The sequence below is a fragment of the Solea solea genome, chromosome 11, assembly GCF_958295425.1.
Source record: "Solea solea chromosome 11, fSolSol10.1, whole genome shotgun sequence".
NCBI classification, from domain to species: Eukaryota; Metazoa; Chordata; class Actinopteri; order Pleuronectiformes; family Soleidae; genus Solea; species Solea solea.
Window position 1 is genome coordinate 13,175,389 of NC_081144.1, and position 20,167 is coordinate 13,195,555.

General features: G+C 39.9%; 1 protein-coding gene across 1 annotated transcript; it reads right to left on the bottom strand.

The window, feature by feature from the left end:
* Positions 1 to 5,634: 5,634 nt before the first annotated feature.
* Positions 5,635 to 10,725, bottom strand: dclre1b (DNA cross-link repair 1B). The gene is made up of 5 exons (XM_058643163.1): positions 10,360 to 10,725; positions 9,909 to 10,197; positions 8,452 to 8,617; positions 8,084 to 8,266; positions 5,635 to 7,822 (listed from the first exon to the last, which is right to left on the bottom strand). Exons 2-5 carry the CDS (start codon positions 10,104 to 10,106, stop codon positions 6,579 to 6,581), a joined length of 1,791 nt encoding a protein of 596 aa, XP_058499146.1. The 5' UTR covers positions 10,107 to 10,197; positions 10,360 to 10,725; the 3' UTR covers positions 5,635 to 6,578.
* Positions 10,726 to 20,167: the final 9,442 nt, after the last annotated feature.

Here is a 20,167-nt window from a genome sequence, read left to right on the forward strand (position 1 = left end):
ATGGGAAACATAAAACAAAAGGGCTGAGCATCCACATGGTGAGAATGCTGACTTCTCCGGGGGACGTCTGATGTGCTGAATGCCATTATGTGTTTGGCAGACTGAGGCTTACTGTTCGCTGCATGCTCGAACAACCTGTTCCCCATAAAAATGCATTCCAATTATGGACAAAAAAACACAGAAATTGAAAATGTCAGGAGTATTTCATTAATTTTTAAATGCCGGCACAAAACTGCACAGCACCAAGAGGAAGCAACTCTGACCCAATCTGAACATTTCAAACTGAAGAACAAGGCTATCTTAACTGCCTACAGAAATGAATTGATTGATTGATTCGTCACTGAACAGGAAATTGTACTGCAATGATATTGATACGTCTTCCAGGGCTTTAGTAAAGTGTGATTCATTTTCTGACATTAAACAAACAGAAAGTCAGCAGATGAATTGATAATGAACGCATTTAGATGCTGCACTAAATATATTTAGATTATGAATATTTTAGGGGGGGGGGGGGGGGATAGATATGGTCAGTGTTGCGTAACACAAGCCTTCAACAGTAATGATCCTGAACTTAATGTTCTCACCATCTGCACAAAGTTGCACTTGAAGTGAAATTAGCAATTAACATTCCCACATTTATGGCAACAAAACAACATGAATTACATTCACCAACAAGCTTTTCTGGCTATGTAACACATAGGTTCAGGTTTGGATGCAGCCATATCCAGGAGCTAAAATGTTGGTGGGATGTCTATGTGGAGTTATAGACGAATAAAACAATGGATTTACACATAAGTGACAGCTTTGCATGTTCTCTTTATAAATATAAAACATGTGAAGATGTTTCTGTTAAAGCCCCAGTATTCTTGACTAAACGTCACTGAAACTACGATATTTCTCCAAACCCAGCCAAACATCAACCACTGCACTTTAATCAATAAAACGTCATTTTGTAAGGGTGTGTGGACACATTTTGTTACATCGATCTTTTCTTGTATAATAAATGACAACAGTGATTGCTTGATCGAAGTTTAAGTATGGATTCAGGCAAAGACTCCCCTCCAGTGCCTCCTCCTAATCAGTGTCCCCATGGAACTGTGTATCCACGCTGACTTGCCCTCATGCACATCAAATGGATGGTGCATGTGTGAGCGCTGATGCTGAAACCATTTCAGCAGTAAGAACTATTCCCTTGTTGATCCGTGCCATTTAGCAGCAAACTGAAAAGTGCATGTGATGTCTGATTTGACCAACCCTGTCAAGCAGTAAAAGGCATTGGACATCTCAAAAAAGTAGAAGCATGTGGCCGTTTCACAAAGGGATAAAAAAAATAATGCCTCTCTCTCGGCTGTGCCCTTTGTGTGTATTTACTGTGCACCTTAGATTACCTCCAGTGTCTCTGAGTCAGGTAATCTTTGTGACTGCAGAAGGGGGGGATGAGAAAATACATGGATGGTAGGAGACGGTGAAGGGGAAAGAGGCGAGTGTTGACTTGAGTGGTGACTTTAAAGATGAGAGCGCAGTATCAAAATGCAAGGAAAGCTGACAGGTGGAGAAAGCGCGGGGGGGTGGGTGAGGTTGAGGCTGAAGCGAGGAGTAAAGGAGATAAGGGAGTGCACAAAGAAGGACTATGATGAGCCGATGAGAGCAGGAGGAGGACGGTAGGAGAGAGGAGGGAATATGGAGCCCCCCCATGGGGAAGCCCTCTCCTGTCAGTCATCCAACAAGTAGCTGGATTTGGTCTGATGGGATATTAACAAGTGAGGGAGTGATGAATGACGGCTCCTTGGGTGAAGAGAAAACGGTGAACTCATGGCTGCCTGATTATGGCTCTTTTGATGTGAAAGGGTGTGATGGATTGGACTTTGCACTGGAGCACTGCTGTTTTCTTCTGACATGAACACAGGCAGAAAAACAGCATTTAACCATGAAGGGATAGATCTTATCAGCTGATATGTCCCCAGTTTGATGCTAGGCACTGTTGAAAACGCTTAGTTTTAAAGATGGATTGTGTAAAAAACATGATATTAGTTCTTAGTACAGTTGCATAAAAAGAAACACCCTGCATTTGATTGTTGGGCTTAAAACTGCAGTATGGCTTTTGTACATTTTCTGTTGATGCCTCTGTTCGCTCTTCTTGAACAGAGATCTGTGTGTTTACTGGGGCAGACGAGGGCAAGACAGGGGCAGGAGGCATTTATCACATCAAACTGCTGAATGACTGGGTTTTGTGAGCAGCAGTATTTATACTTCTGAACCTTTTTGTGGCCACTTCTTTTTGTGTTCTTTCACTCACACTGTAACCTGCTCGCAGTCATCTCACTTTACTAATGCAGTATTGCTGCCGTCTGTCTTGAATCGAGTCGCTGGGCAACACGAGTTCTAGACACGACTATACTGAATAAACACTGACAGGCTTGATCATCATTGTGTCAAGTCATTTGACAACAGTTTGAATGTAATGTAACAATGTGACATCTGTTTGTATTTGGACAGTACGCGTGTGCTACACATTGAATAGTTTCTTTATTGTTTTTCATCTGGTCAGGAAATCCTCGTCTGTCTTCTCTTCAGTCAACAGAGATGTTTTGTGACTGCTGAGATAACTCTCCTCCCTCCTGCTCATCTTTGTGTGTTTACCCCCCGACGAAGACACAAAAGACATAACATTGCCATATGTGTGTCTTTGTACACCCACACACAAAAACATTGGCAGAAATAGCAGTAGAGTGTGAACAAAAAGATAACAGCCTCTGCTGCTGTGTGGGTTTGACACAGCTCAGCTGCATTGTTCCAACTCTTTACAGTCTAGGAAAAGGGGACTGAGAGAAAATCATTACAAAGTGCAGAAGCCTGTGGCTTCAGCACTGGCTACCCTAGCTTTGCTGAAGGACTTGTACTCCCCTCCTGCTGTGACCCTAAAGCCATGAGCTGCCCGTCCTCTCCCCACACAGCTCTGACAGAAAGGTGTTGTCTTTGAAGAGCCACCGGAAACTGACACACTCAGCATTTTGAGACATTAAAGTGGGAATGAAATAAGGAATCAGGGGTTTCTCCAGGCCCTGAGTTATAAGGCTGCCATGTTGCTCATTGGTTTTGCCTCCAGCAGAGTTTCAGCTGAGTCAAGTCAAGTGTTCTGTCAAGTTGATACGTTTGGTTTAACTTTGCTTCGCCTGAGTACAGCAGTGACGTGCTGCTCCAGTGACGGTGCTGCAGACTCCTTCTGCATCTCAGATGAGCATTTCTCTACGCTCCATAACATAACCCTGTGGAAAATAACATTCATTTGACCCACTGTACTCCACAGAAAGCAAAATGAGAAACATTGCCCCAGGCTACAATCATTTTAGAAAGATTTTCAGGGAAGATTCATGGTAATGAATTCACAGGGGTGATGTCCCTGGTGCTGAAAAACTACAAAAACTGTGAAGAGCATGAGTGTGAAAATCAGGTCACAGGTTTGTCAGCCTCATTTTAGTGGTAGTTCTGTGATTGCCAATTAGGGAATAGGGTGACGGTCAGATCACATGTCCAGATTACCGTGCCTCACCTACAATTGCAATCAGCTCCACATTTGTTTTACTATAATAGGGGGTGTTGGGATTTTCTCAGCAGGCTGGGATCATGGTACCATGGGACCTGGATCAGAGAGTACATATAGGGAAAAATATTTAGTTGACTGACAGAGAAATATCTGATCTGTCCGCTTAGATGGCAAATGCAAAGCCGCATTTCTGATTCATATGTGATTTATTTCCACATACAAAGTAGGCCTTTGTAATGTTGCGATCTCTTGATAAAGATACATCTGTATTGATAGCATCAACCTCCGGAATGGATATGATCTTGAAAGAAGAATTGAGTGAATTGCAAATTCCAGAAGCAGTTTTACACCAGGTAAAAGGGCTTGGCCTTGCAGGTAGCAGCATCCTCTGATTTCCACTTTGAAGTAATGGCGTGTGTGAGAAATCCATTAGTTGAGCCCCAATACCCAGCTGTGATGCTAGTAGGAGTGTGTGACACTCCATTTCCTTTATTATCCTACAGCCACTGCTTTATATTCTCTCAAAGTAAAATAAAAACATGAATAATTTCCCAAATTATCATGTTTTTTCTCACAAACATGTTTTCTGTACTTGCAATAAAAGTGTGGCGCTTTAAAATAGCTGTATGGGTTGCAGAGGGAAAACAGGCTTGCGTAAAATATGCAGGGATCGTAATGCAAATCTAGTCTATGGTGTTGTTGTGTGCTCCTGATTACAATTCAGCAAATCTCGAGAGTGCAAGAGTCCTTCCCCCACTGCTTTCAAGAAAGATTACAACGATAATCTGAGCCGCAATATCTGCAGACTAAAACAATCCATCTATTGTATGTGAATGTGATTATCCGGAGTCCCAGAGAGCAGATTTCATCCTACACATAATACACTATAGGAAGATGGGGAATCTTCCAAGAATTAGTCATCACTAGGCATCAGTGAGGGAAGATAGTACATTTACACATATCACTACACCTTAGTACAATTTTGAGTTATTTGTACAGACATTTATTTCATACATTAAACAACCGTTTTGCTACATAGAATTGACAAGATTCACTTCACTGCATATAAAAAAGAAATACAGAGATGATTTGTTGTAGATAATACACAGTTTACAAGAGTACAATTGGGCAATTAAGCTGAAATGATTAGTTGATTAAATGATTCAGAAATCTATTATGATCATTCATCATTTCCCACCTCTGCATTATCTGCAGAATAATAAACCGTGTATTTATATCTACTTCTATGATTTTGTGGTTTGGACAGTTGGCAGGGGCAAACCAGCATTGTGAAGGAGAGAGTTTGGCATTTCTCCCCATTTTCTGAATCTTCACAAACGACTGATTTATTTAGAAGTTGCAGTTCTCCATAAATTATTGACAAGCTTCACATTCGGCAGCCACGGTATGAAAATCCTGCTGCACAGTAATGCATCTATAATTACAATCAAATTTTATAAAAATTAACAGCGTTCACACATCTCCGTCGTCCCACACAAAGAAGCTGATCATTCATCCTTTATGAGAACAAGAGTAGCTCCTGCTGGCAGCTCACGTCAATCTGACAACCCACTATTGACGACTACTCAATGTCTCTGCAAGATGCTGTTGAGGTTTTTGATCTTCACATGGGGAGAACTTTCATAAGGCACTTCAGCATCAAGGAGGATGCAAACTAAAATTTATGTAAAAGTGGGATAAAAAAAAACAAAACTGTGCAGACAAATTACACCACTAACTGTGAAAGCTATGCTTGGGAGGTGATGAGGAGGAATGTTGTTACTTTGCAAATGAACGTCCTGTCTAGAGCTCGACAAGACTGACAAGCTTTGAGGACATTTTGAGGAGGATGAGGATTTTGGTCTCCAAGAAGTGCAGATTATGTTTAATGGGATTAAACTGGGCCAAGTCATTGCAGTGCAGTATGTCACTGGAGACAAAATATGCTTAATGTATTATTATTATTTCAACAGAAAGCCAATTATATGAGAGGCAACATTTCCAAAAAACTACTGCCATCTTATGGAAGAATAACAGCATTGCAATATCATGATTCTGATACCATGCATTCAAAAAGGGACGGACATTAATTTGTGCAAATGTATGTAATAAACAAGTGGCAAATAAGGAGACACAAATATTACAGAAAAACACATGACATCACAAATTTCCCACACAACACTTGTCAGAGTAGCCACATCATAATATAACCATGTATATTACACAGGGGATTTTAAATTTCCACTTAATGAACTGTGTGAGGAAGCTGGAGCACACGAATAAACCCCCACGCAGGCACAGAGGGAACATGTTAATTCCATACAGTTGGGGGGCAGACTTCAACCCAGAGTCTTTGTGCTATAGGTGACAATGATGCACCGCGGTTCTGCCCCCCGCTGGTCAATGTCAACTCTAAGCAAAACATGCACAAAGGGATAATAGCAATCATGGGAAACAAAACACAACTCAAACAGTAGTATGAATACATTCAGAAGCAATACTGCTATTCAGCACACACGCATCTGATGATTCTAAAACAGCCTCACAAGCCTTTTCTTTCCTGTGCTGTATTTTCACATATGTTTTTAAAGTAATCTCATTATCCTTAGTGGTGAAATTTAACTGAATACTGCCATAATAATAATAATAATAATAATCATTATAATAATAAGAATGAAATATAAAATGTATTATTATCTTCTCAAAACTCAGTTAAACATTCAAATGAAAGGCAACATGAGTAGGGCTGGTCTGAAATATGGCAACAACATTTCAAAAGGCTCCAAATAAATGAGTTCTGCTACTGACATGTAAATAATACAGATGTATAAATGGATCAACAGACAAGCATGATTTTCTAAATTCCAGGCAATTGACACACAATTAAGGCACCACAAAGAAAACTGTAACTAAAGCTACCAAAGACAGAGCATGGTAAATAGTACTTAGGGTTTTAAGAGTTAATGTTGACACACAGAAAAGTAAGGCAAACACATGTCAGGTCACATTATTTGCTTGAGGTGTCTAATGCATCTTATTTGAAGATGTGGAACTGGAGGTCACAGGCCTGAAAATCCTCATCTTGGAAAGGCAGATGATTTAAAAGACTATTTTCAAGCTCCACTAGATATTCCTCCTTCAGTTCATTTATGCTACACAAAGTACAGAGATGTTTTTTTGGGCTGTTCTGTGTTAACAATGAACAGTTTTGCTGATCATTTCCACATCTTTTGTGTTGACTCGTGCTACCATCATGTGACATTATACTGCCCTCCTGATCAATTCCATTTCCACTGTGCACACTGATGCTTTCATCATTCGACAGTGTGAGGTCGGCATATCCACTGTGTTGAATACTGTGGTTTTTATGTAATGCTGTGACATTTACTTTGGCATTCGTTTTAAAAGGCCCTTTCATTTTCCTGACAGGCTTTGAGCAGACCTTGGTGTTTGCAATGTCAACTGAAGGAAAGTTGCTTTGGGTAAATTGAGGGAGTGCCACTGACTCCTCTATTACCATATGATCAGAAACTGTCGGGACGATGTTGAGGCAGCATACATCTCCAGCCCCTTCTCTGCTTTTGTTAGGGGTGAGTTTCTTGTTAATGTCAGGAAAGACACACTCAGAGTCTTTTTCACTATTTTCTGTGTCCAGCTCATCTTCACAAGCTTCCTGTTCCAGGCTTTGTGATCCACAGACGTCACCAAATGACCTCTTGGATCCCCTTACAGGAGAATCAAATACCACTCCCTTGGGAGCAAGAGGCTGGAAGTGTCTGCGGCGCAGGCTGGTGTACACTAACGAGCAATTCTGGATCTCAGGCTGTCTCAGCATATAGTGTCGGACTGAATCAGGCACCAGGATTTCATGGCGCTTCTTGCTGGGCAGTAAAGCAAGGAGACTTCCTGGTAAGCAGTTTCCTACAATAGGTGCGAGGGAGGTAGGTTTCAGGGCTGAAACAAAATCCTCCAGCTCTTGATAAGAGGAGTGGTCGGAGTATGGCACTACATGAAGGTTGGGGTGACAGGAGACCACAGACCTGCTGGTGGGCAAGATGACCAAAGTCGGTTGTTCTTCGTTCCACTGTTGCAAAGAGGCACGACAGATCTGTGACTGGTCCACCGCTCGAATACGACCAGCTCCCACATCGGTGGTGAAAACGTCGGGCAGCTCTAGAGCTATGAGGGTCTCCATTCTCACAAAACTAACCTCAATCCAGGTTTTAAACTCCATTGCCAGCTCCACCAGCAGGGCCTCCTTTCCCAATGCATACAAACCTGAAATGCAAAACCAATTAATGTAAATTACAAAGGGATTTTATAATTAATTTTTTTTTTTTTTTAAATCTTGCACACAAAAGTACAAATTTCACTTCACAAGGCTGCCATTTTCCAGGCTTTCCCCCCAATAACAAACTCATAATGGTTGTTTTTTAGCAACTTAAGTTAACCAAAGGTTGTCTTGTTGCGACTCTTGATGAAATCATTCATACACACGTGGGTTAGGTTGTTGTCAAAAAACAAAGCGACTGGAATTACCTATGACAACACTGTGGTGAGGATGGCTGCGAATGATCTCTTTGATTTGCAGAGTGGCTTGCTTTCTGGAGGGGAGGGTGCGGTTGGGGTCACAGTTGGTGTTGTCCAAGTAAAGGACATCAATAGTGGCGTTTGTCCTCAGACAAGGCTCACGCAGCATTGTGGGGGTATATCTGAAGTCCCCTGAAATGAAGAGTGTCACTGCTGACTATTATACAATACAGGACATGTGTAAATATTTCTTTCAAATCATACATCACTAATACAAATGTTAAACACTAAGAGGAAGAAAACACACTACAAAGATATATGTTAGCATTTCCTATATTTCAGAGAAACTGTTTTCCCAAGTGCATTCAGACACTGACCAGTGTACAGTATAGAACCAAAGTAGCCTTCGAAGAGAAACATGACAGCCCCTGGACAGTGGTTGGCATCTATCAGAGTGACCATCAGCTTCTCCTTCCCGATGTCATCCAAGGGCAGAAGGTATTGATCACCCACCTCTAATGGATGGATCCACTGCTCTTTTACCTGAGCAGAATTAAAATGGTCAGCAGAAGTGAATTCACATTATGTACATAACATACAGCTATATTCTATATTCGCTTATTTTATGACTGACAAATTAAAAAGGAAAATATTGCTAAGATATTTTCTTACAGACACAAAAAGTTAAGTACTTTTCATTCATTGCCAGTCCATCACAGAGCCAACATATAGAGAGAAACAATGATTCACTCACACACCATATCAAGTGGTCAATTAACCTCTGCATCCCAGACTGGAACCAGCAAACTTCTTGCTGTGAGGCATAATTAATATACTCTTGTTCTCCTTTTGCTTGTCATCTATCTGAATCTACTAAAGAAATTCAAAACTAAAATGCCTTTTGAACAGTGATTCAGTTTCCCCCTGCAACACACATTTAGGTTTGTTGTAATGAACATGTTCACAAGGTAAAAGGGGTCTACACCCAGTATATGTTCTGAAAATTGTTAAAGAAATTGTTGGAGGGATCCCCCTTTTTTAAATGTAGAAGTTAAAATGGCTTTGTAGAGCCATAAAAAGGTAATTACAAATAATATTAGTGTCTACACAGTGGTATGGTTGTTAGCTCTGTTGCCACACAGCAAAAAGATCACCAGTCCAAATCCTGGTTCAGCGGAGAACCTTACTCTGTGAAGTTTGCATGTCTTCACCAAACGTGCATTGTTTTCTCAGTCCAAAGATAAGAAGATTGGAGTTAGGTTAACTCTAAATGGTTGTTTGTCTTTGTATGTTGGCCTTGGGAGAATACTCATCAGCAGCTGGGATTGAGATCCCCTCAACAGGACAAGTGGAAGATAATATGTATTTTTTAAGTGAGTTAGGTGTATTTGTATAATACTTTCCACAGTTAAATAATTAGTCAATATATATATATATATATCAATGAAATGTCAGATGATAAAGAATGAGTTTTGACTCTTTGTGAATATTGAAGAAACATGCAAATTGTGGTATTAGAATTGTTAAATCTGAGGTAAAATATTCAGTCATTAGAAGTGTTTGTGCAGTGAAAAACATCATATCAATACATTATATACACTATAGTGAATTATCGCTCATCCCTGATTGCATCAGTAAAAATACACTAGAAAAAGGATGAATAAACAGCTCTTTGTGTACAAAACTAAATGAGTCATTCTTTTTAAGATCATATGTGACACATATGTCACACATGTGTGACACATGTGCTGTCCCTGAGAGCTAAGTGTTATGTTTTAACTGTCAGTGGTGCCATATCCACGCGTGTTTCATCCACTGTGACACGCCCCCTCACCTTCAGTTTAAGCCTGAGCAGCGTGGCAGTGGTCGGTGAGCAGTAGATGGGCCAGTTGCTCCAGGTGGAAGTCAAACTCACGGTGTGGTCACTGTGCATGTGGGACAGGAAAAAGAGCCGGCTGTTGGGACACTTTCGCACCTGCCAGAAGTCGACGGCCAGCGGTGTGTGCGGGATGACTTTTCCGTTGACGGACATGGTTTCACTGGAGATGTACCGAGGACCGACTTTGGCCGAAGGTAAGTTATCTATTTGAGATATGAAGACTCTCTACCACACCGACAGAAGCCTGAGGAGAAATTGCAGTATTATTGAACACGGTACAAGTTACTAAAAGGAGTGTAGTGGAAGCTAATTTTGAAGGTATAACGAGTGAACAATAACGTTGGCATTAACCGGCTCGAATGTGAACGACACAAGAATTCTGCGGTTTGAAAATCTTCTCTCTTACCATTGGCGTCGTTCACAGTTGTCAGTAACAGATAACACACACGTGGATGTACGTACATAGTCGATGTAAACACACACTACTCCCGCCATTTATGTTTTCTGTCGTTCTTCTTCTTCGTCCTCGGGCTCGCGATGCAGCTGCAACTGGTAGTCGCACTTTACTGCCACCTGTAGGCCATACGGTTTGTAGAGAAAATAAAGATGAGTGGGGAAATACACATCCCATAGCCACAGAGAAGTACGGACAATTATAAAATAAAATAGCGATTGTTGAGAGATTGTGTGGACCCGCCGATAATCTGAAGAACAAAACACACTAGAATACAGTGTACAGTTCAGTGTACAGTTGTACTTCAGTCTGACCGCGCTGGACAATATTTTCCACAAGATGGCGTCAACAGAGAGCAAACAGGAAATTGAGTCTGCTGGGCTTTTATTTTGTTATTCAGTTTTTTTATTGAATTTTTTTATGATTCTCTGAGGAATTTTATTTTATTTGTCCAGCACAATACGGGGGAAAAACATGATTCTAGACATGCTCTTTCATTGTTAAGTGCCACATTTTTTTTCCTCACAAGTGACGTACATATTGATTATTTCCTACATTCTTTAATATGGTAGCATTTTTTTAGTTTTCAAAGATAAACATATGTTTATCTGATTGTGATATTGGACAATGGATTAATTCCAAGGTTTTCCTTTGTAAAACATTGGTGGTCTCATCTGTTATAATGCTTGTGTGTGTGTGTTTTGGGGGTACGTTGAATTGGGTCGTTGCTATGGTGACAGTCATCCATACTTATTGTAGCTCTCTTCCCGTCTCCCCTCTGCACAATGCTCACTTTTTTGGGATTATATCAGGGATTGGTGCACATTTCTCTCCCATCACACAACCTGTGCCTGCTATTCATGCCCAGAGGCACATTAATCACACTCCGGTTTACTGTTAGTGATCAGTGTGTATAAGCTCAGACACACACACAGACAGTCACTGAGGAGAAGATACTTTATGTCAAGTTACACAGCTGGATGCCCTTTAGATCACTGCACAGTGTCTAAAGACATGTTGACAGGTAATTACAATTTTGTGTCAAGTGGATGATGCTGACGTTAATTTTGAACAGTTGTTATTACACCCATTTCCAGCTGTACTTAATTTCTTAGTCACTGAAAACTATTTTAGCCTGTACATATTTAGAATAGGAATTGTGAACATAGTCACAATGTGTATCTGGCACATGCCGTTAACTGTGGATACTTAATCACTGGTACGGTGCAGGAGCTGTGTTTAGTCCTAGTATATAGCCATGTGATCAAATGTTCTGAATAAACAGTAATAGATACATGAACAAATATGAATGACCACATTTGTTGTATGCATTAATATCAACCACTTACATATATAAAGGCAAGGAAAATCAAATTCCCAATGTCTTCATAAATGGTCTCAGCGCCAGCACTTTACTTTTATCAAGAAAAATCTCGGATCACCTCTCTTTCTCAAGAATAATATCAGCATGAGAATCAAAACAGTAGCTCTGTTTACATGTGCCAAACCGAAGGTTGCTGAGGCTGGTGTCAGGACTCAGGAGGATAAGTTGTCTTTTCTGTCATCTTGTTATGCAGAGGAAACAAAAGTGCCTTCAGACAGCAGCAGTGATGCTGTAAGAACAGATGGCTGCACAGTCTGTGATCTGCCTCTGCTGTTATTACACTATTGTTGGTCTCAGTATGCCATTGCCATGTTTTGTTTATTTTCTATTAATGCTTTAGAATACTGATAAACTTGTTATGAGCGTCTTGGTTTCAATAGTCAATGACCAACTTAAACTAGGTGACTCTTAAAATCTATTCTTTTTAAATAAAAAAGGCTGTATTGATCAATCCCACTTAGATAATGGAGCTGTCTGTCTCCATTGCTTCCCCTCATTTGTCAAGTAATTGGTGCAGGCTCCATGACAATAACCCTCCTCCTCCCTTTGGCCATTTCACATAGCCTTCTGCCCCTTGTGATGATGAAGCAGTGGAGTACAATCTCCATCGCCGATATGGACATGTGTGAGAAGCTGATGATGTCCTTCAGGGGTTATGGGCAGGTTGTCAGCTATAGCAAGCTAATGAGAAGCAACACATTTATTTTGTCATGTTCTCTTGCTTATTACATCTGTCCTTCTCTGTCACTCTCATTTCTCTCCACTCTCTCTTCTCTGTACTGATGTGTCTGCGGTATCTTCTTGATGTTATCTGTTTCTACTCTGTCATCCTTACAGGGTTTCTATGATCTCTCTTTTGTGCTCTTGCTTTATTTTATTTTTTTTCATTTTGACAAGTTGGCACAAACACTCACACATGTTACAGAAGGACAGCAGACTGACTAATCCTCTTCACTGCCAGCCTTGGTGACCACCCTCTTTTCCACAAAGTTGTAACACCTAGTGTCAGAGGTGGCAATGATGCTATTTCTGGCCGGGTTTAATGTCACACCACAATGTGCTGTGGGTTTCAAGAGTCAGTTTACTCTCCCACTCACCTAATTTGATTACCACAGTTCATTAGGATTTTAGGAGTGGTGTGGCACGCAGTCAGCTTGCTGAAGATCCTCCACGGGGTGCAGTTTTAGGGGCTGCATTATGCATCGCAATATGTTCATAGCTTGCTGTCACGGCAACGCTGCATACTGGGAGATGTGAGAGATGAGTTTAATTGTGTTCCTGGAGGGCTCCACATTTTTTTTTAAGTTTCTTGGTAGGACACACGTGGCCAAGAATCACTGGAGGCTCCCATACATGGTGCCTTTAATAGGCATCACAAGCTGAATAAGGCCACAGCCCTCAATTTAGCTTTTCGATGGGCTGCAGCAAAACCCTGGTCAATTTATCAACCATACAAGTCTCCCGTTAAAACAGATGTAAGATAAGCTCTTGAAAGAGAAAATAAGAGTCAGGCAATGAACCCTGGGCATACAAGAAGGATAGCAGTATGAGTAATGTGACAATAGCGGAAGAAACACTATTGCTTTGCTTTATTAATTGATGGTATTTGTGCTTCAAAAAGTACACACATACACACACAGACAACATTTTGTCCCACTAATGCACTGAACTAGTTCTTGAGTGTCTAACAAAAGACAGCAAATACGTTTCTTGTGATGTATTGAATTTGTGTAGTGTTGTGTGTAATGGTCCATTTCCTTCTGGCACAGACATGACAAATCTTCCTACTGACTCCTAGTAGTAGATAAATGCTTTCAGGCAAAAAGGATTTAGTTAGACTTAGATTTAGACAGATTTCTTTTTGTTGGAAAGAGATCTTTTTGTCACTCCCATGACAAACTGACTACAGCCCACAGTGTCCTGTCAATAACCGCAGAATCCTCAGCAAACGGGTATCTTTATAAACATTGCCTTAGTCTTCATGTAACACACTCTGCACACTTGCTTTGCTTCCGTGAAGTGATAATACATTTTCAACTGCTTTCATCTCAGTTCTTTTGGCTCTCTTCCATTTCCCCCTCCCATGAAGATTAGGACAGGTTCTTCACAGAGATTGTGTGGAAAACATAAACTGAGGTGAATAAAACTGGCTTTAGGACTAAGAGACTTATGTCTTTTTAGAAAAAAGAACCACATTTTAATTGTATTTCTGGTCCAGATGTTGGATGATGGTAAGAAAATTAAGACATGCAGTAAAATCATCATTAAAAAGCCTCTTCTATTCTCCTGTTGGGGAAAAATTGCTTTATACGTATAGGTTTAAGTCTGCTGCTGTTAGGCGCCAGTGAATGGACAGAATAGTGAAATAAAAGTCTATATCAGGGCAAAGCATGAACCACACTTGTGCCAAAAGTCTTCATGTGAAGTGGCAAAGAAAATCAATGTCTGTGGGAAATTGACAGACCACTATATAAAAATTACAGGATTCTACCTATAAGACAATTTTTTACAGATCTAAGGAATAGTATTATTCGTGCCAGTTGTTCCCAGAACTGTAAACCATAATAAAAGTTCTGATAAATAATTGACCACAAAGGTCCCAGAGAACTGCAACGTTTTTTTAGTCTATCAATGTGCGTGACAAATCATGCGTGCGTACAAGGTTTAGCAAAGTGCATGCTCCACATGTGCATAATGTATGGAAAAGATCTGCAAAGAGCTGCGTTTCCTGCAGATGCTCTGTTTGATTGTTTTCCAACATTGTTGCAGCACTCATGTAGCTATAAGGGCTTCTACCCCACTTGTTCCACACATTCCATGTAATATAGTAACCAGTGGGAAATAGGATTTGTTGTTTTTGTGGGTGACTGTGTTTGTGTGTGTGTGTGTGTGTATGTGTGTGTGTTTTGCTGACAGCAACCTTAAAGGGGTTGGCACTGAGCAACTGCAGAAAAATGGGGATAGCCTTGTAACAGTTTCACTTAACAAACGTCAGAACAACACTTTTTACAACTGCTAATAAGGCACCTGGGTGCACATGTGCTCACACACTAATACACAGGATTTTTTGCAGCTATCCTCTGCATTGATTCACTATTTATTTATTTATTTGGACAGTCTAAGCAAAATCACATCCATAACCTTAACCATAACCAGTGAATGCCTAACCTTAACCTGACCATAATTCACATCTTATCTATAACCTTTACCATATCACATAACAGTGAAATGCGATTCTGCCTCATCAGAACCAGGCGCTGGTCTTCATGACGACTACTGGTCCTGACAAGACCGTAAAAGGTCTGAGAGAGTTGAAAAAAGGCATTCTCACACACACGCACACACAAACTTGTTTTGTATATTGTAGTGAGGACACCTCATAGACGTTATTCATTCTTCTAGCCCCTTAACCTCAACCTTAACCATCACAACCAAGGCCTAACCCTATCCCTAACATCCTCAGTCAAAATGTCCTCTCAAATGTGTGCTTTTTGGACCTCACAGAGGTATAAATACAAGTACAGACACACACACACACACATGTCTGGGTCTATTAAGCTGATGTGAGTTCCATTGTTAGTGTTGCTTTGAGGGCAAAACAGCTGGTTAGAGAAAAAGCAGGTATCTGCGTGTCAGTCTGCATAAGGCTGTGGATAACAATTCCTCATTAGCCGTCTTCATCAGCCATTCAGCCGTCAGTCTTTGGCATCTCTGGATGGGGCTTTCTGCCCGATACTCCCACATGCCTGCAACTGTAGATTGATTTGCAGTAAATTAATCTGTATTATTAGTAATTGTATTCTCACAGGACTACAAGACAAATCAATACACTGTCTGTACAGTATTAATTTGCTGTACAAAAGCATTTTTTATTTCATGCATAATCAATGAAATAACATTTTATAGCAACAATGAGCTTTGGAGCCACATGATGATTCATTTGTCAGCCCTGCTACAGTGGTGATAGCGACATCTGTCTGCAGGGTTTACGATCACTTAAAAGTTAATTTTACTAAGTAAATATCAAATTTGTTTTGAGCACCACTCACTTTGATAGGTATTTAACTCCTCCCTGTGCAGTACAAAGCTGTGTACATTTGCAGAGAAAGATGAAAAGGGACGGAATGAGAAAGTCAGTTATGGATTAAATGACTGTCAATTTCATGTTTTCTGACCTAGTTAGACGATGGATTTGTATTTGTGTCTTCAAAGTTCACATTTTAGATGTTCCCATCACATTGTTTGAGCTCTTTCAGCTTCCCAGAGGATATGTTTTTCAGCTGCTATGACAGGGCTGAGTGCAATCAGAAATTAGTAGTTTCAAGGATTTCCTCTGGATTTCGACTTGGCTCTCTGCCTAACCCACTTTTTGTTATGTGTTTGCTATCATTTATAATACTGTGGTTTCATGCAGTGCAACAGAAAATTATTCATAAAGCTCCAGTTGGGCTGACATAAAAGACACTCTCATGGTATTTCTCCCTGTTATTTTTTTCCCCAGGTTGCTCCTGTTCTTGCTGCCTTTTTTCAGTTACAGTATGCTTTTTGTTGTTGTTCTTATTCATCTGCCCTCAATTTTCTCAGTTCTTAACCCACAGTTTCCTTTATAGCATTTCCACAAACCCATATATACAATGAATCTTAATGGAATCTTGATTGTGGTGGAGTTATTTATCTTCTTCATATTGTACAGGCTCCTAACACACACAGAATGTGCGTTTACTCCAGTAGTACAAGAAACACAAATCTGTTGATCTATATCCATAAATCTAAACCAAATGAATTGCTTGTGTATAGTATGTATTATATTTCCTGTCTTACTTTTATCATTATAATTATGAATAAAAGAGTAAGTCTGCATTTTATCTCTTCTGCATGATAGATATTAATATTTAATTATCTAATTTCCTCCCTGGTAAATCTGCTAAAGGTGATAGTAAAACCTTAAAGTGAACCATCACAGTTGACTAAATCTGCATAGCTTATAAAAGAGCCAGATGTCCACACATACAACAAAAAAGGGAAAGTGCTCAGGTAAACACCACAGATAGGGAGGCAAATGAAAAATGCTCTTTTATCTCATCCTTGGTCCCTCTTCTGTGCCCCAGCCCAGATGCCAATTTTTCAATGCTCATGCATGGCCTGTTCAGCATCAGTCACAGCGTAAACAGAGTAAACTGAGGTTAATCAGTACACATGGCTTCACCATGGACTGAGACAGCTGATGCAACGGTTTTAAAGGTGATGCAGAGAGGTCTTCATCTGACATTGGCAAGAACAAGGAATGTAAATTGAAGCTCTGTGTACAAGCACCTGACCCAGAGTTCATGACTGCACTGGTTGCGTAAAATGTGATAAATACAATTTATAATGTTATAATGTTCAGACACTGTGTCGAGATGCGATGATTCACCTCTTAAGTTATTTTAAAGCTGTAGTTAGTGGTGCTGTTGTGCTCAGTGTTCACTACATTTCATTTTATTGACACTGACTAATGCCAAACACCACAGCACTTATGACGCAGGCATTTTTGCAACGCCCGTCTACTGATCTTTCTGTTCACCTCTATATAAATGGGCAGACAAATCGTTAAAGATGTAATGCAGTTTAATACAGCACCACGTGTTAATTATCACACCACAGCAAGCACCGACAGTTATTATAGATGTTAATTAAGTCCTTGCACAAAGTTTTTATAGTAGGATTATGGAATTGTACTGCATCTAATTAGCTGTTATTGAAGTGGATGTTATTCAGATGAACAGAAATGATAAACATGACTCAGTCGTGAAGCAAATGTCTGGAAGAATACGATGCATGCGCACGATTCCTCTGAAGTCCTCTGAAGAAGATTGATTTCCAGTAATGAGCCACAATGGTAAACGTTTGTTTGTCTTCATTAACTCATGTCTGGTACTTAACAGACTTCAAACTAATAATAATAATAACTAACAAAATAATAATAATTAAAAAAAAGTCAGCTTAAGCAGAGAAACATTCACTTGTGTGAAAGCACATCTGACAACACAGATTACACATAAGGTTCAGCTATATGTGCACTGCAGCTCCAGTACATGTGCTGTATTTATTAGTTTGTGTTACATCCACTCAAGTAACATAATTATTAGAAACCAGACCAAAAGCAAAAAAAAAGAAATGTGATTTAAAACTGTCTTGTCCAAAACTCCCAAAGTTTTGGTGCTAAAGGTTCAAAAGCGGTTTATTATTTATTTAACACGACTTAATCAAGTCACAGCACTGCTCTCAAAGCTCCACACTTTAACACTGCTCAGGCACAGGAGCATCTTGAATGTAATTTACACAGGTAGAAGCACAAAAGACACATTTCCATATTCTCCTCCACTACGTTTAAAAAGGTTTAGATCCATGTTCATCTCTCTCCATCTGTGGTGTCAGCTGACCCTTTAGATACACACCCAGTCAGTTTGATGGTCTTTGAAGTTTCATCGTATGTACACGGAGTGAAATATTTATACCTTCAGAGAGCTGAGGTCCTGCACAGGTCTCAAAGTGTTAACAAAAGATGTTTGCTTTCCACTGGGGGCTGCAGCAAAGAGCAGCTTGATTAAAGACACAGCAGCCAGAGCACTGTGGAGCTCACTTCACTGGTGCTAGGTTATGTGAAATTAATTTGCTGCTTTGATTTCTTGCTGCTTTCAACTCGTGGCTGGGAATCACAATGAGCTGTAGGCACAGTAACTTCACTCTGCTGTGAATGACATGTGATGTTATCCAATTTACGAATGTTTAATTAAGAAAAAGTGAAAATGACACCGTCACACATTGGAAAAACTACATGCTCCTGTGCCGGACACAGCTCTCTCCCTCACTGACTGCACTGTAAAAGGTCACTCACTAAATTAAAGTCAGTATGTTCAAGATACATTTAAGGGAGCATAGTTTTAGCACATTTCCTGTTATTTACATCAATATTACAATTATAAATGATTAATTATGCATGTAACCGCTTTACATGTTGTGGCTCTTACATTGACTTATTTAGAGATAGATACATTACTGTATTTTAGTTTTCATACCAATTTTGCTTGGTTATGAAAGAGATTTTCACACAACTAATTTAAAAAATTGCACAAATTTGATCTCAACAACTTGTTGCACCATTCAAAATCCAAAAACATACAGATTAGTTTAAATTAACACTCTGAATTGACTGGATGGTGTCCCTGACTGACCTACGTCATCAGGGATTGGATCCAGCCCCTGCCCCCGCAACCCTCATGTGGAGGATAAAGCCGTAGACAATGAATGAGTGACCACACAGTGCAACTCTACATTGTAGTGAAAAATCATACTGAAAACCTGTTCAGATTCAGAATATTCAGCATGAAAATCACACCTGACAGTTTAAAGTAACTATCACGCTGTCAAGCAGAGAGTGCTGTGAGCACAGCTTGGCCTCCATCCATGCCCACTTAGCTCACCAGAAGAAGACAACAGTGCCGAGGTGTTGGCTGTGTCTCAATCCAGGGGCTGGATCCTCCCACGTGTGCAGTAGACAGAGAAGATGACTCTGTTGGCTGCTCACTGAGGAGGAAACGTAATTCATGCGCCGTGTGAAATGAGACAATCTCGCTCACACAGGGTTCCCATTCTTCTTCATCTCCTAATAAATTCTTGCAGGCTGTACAGCGAGAAGTTAAACGCTGCCCTTCACAGTTTGAAGTCTTGAATCACAGTTCTTCCTGCCCATTGAAACCTGACTGTGGATTTAAGCCCTAAAATACATCCCAAAAATCATATATAAATATATCTTGTGTAAAATAAATATCTGTAAAATATATTTAATTTTTCAAGGTCGTTGTAGAACTAATAGTATGTTTTACGTCAGTTCTAGTTTATGTTAGTTTTGTGATTATTTATTCGTTTTGATGGACCCTCAAGTTATTGTTGTTATAATGGTGGAGGAAATAGAGATGCATCAACACAGACACTGGCATGTGACGTATCTCAGGCTGAGAGACAAACATGGGCAAGTAAAATAATGAATTCCCCTTATATGTTACTAACCTTGAATATGATTTACAATTATAACCACACAGATTTCTGATTTGAACAACAGATAAAATGTGTACAACAACATTGTATGTCAACTCTTCAACAAATACAGTCAACTCTATAATAAATAATTATTCACAGCAGGTGAAGTATTCGGACAAAAACAGGTTTGACCTGGTCAAATAAACCTGGTAAACCACCTTTTCCCAACATTTTTAATCCACAAAGGCAAATTCTTCAGAACGAAACCCTGTTTAAATCCTATGAAGGATGAGTTGAAATTACTTAGTGAGTCCCTGTTAATATTAAAAAAATATACAAACGCTTCAAAATAGTATC

Bases quoted from the DNA above. Each gene is read 5' to 3' on its own strand.
- dclre1b (XM_058643163.1), bottom strand. From the start codon at position 10,106: ATGTCCGTCAACGGAAAAGTCATCCCGCACACACCGCTGGCCGTCGAC. The intron at 8,618-9,908 runs GTGAGGGGGCGT...AATTCTGCTCAG, and splicing joins TGCTCAGGCTTAAACTGAAG to GTAAAAGAGCAGTGGATCCA. The intron at 8,267-8,451 runs GTCAGTGTCTGA...TCTTCATTTCAG, and splicing joins TGGTTCTATACTGTACACTG to GGGACTTCAGATATACCCCC.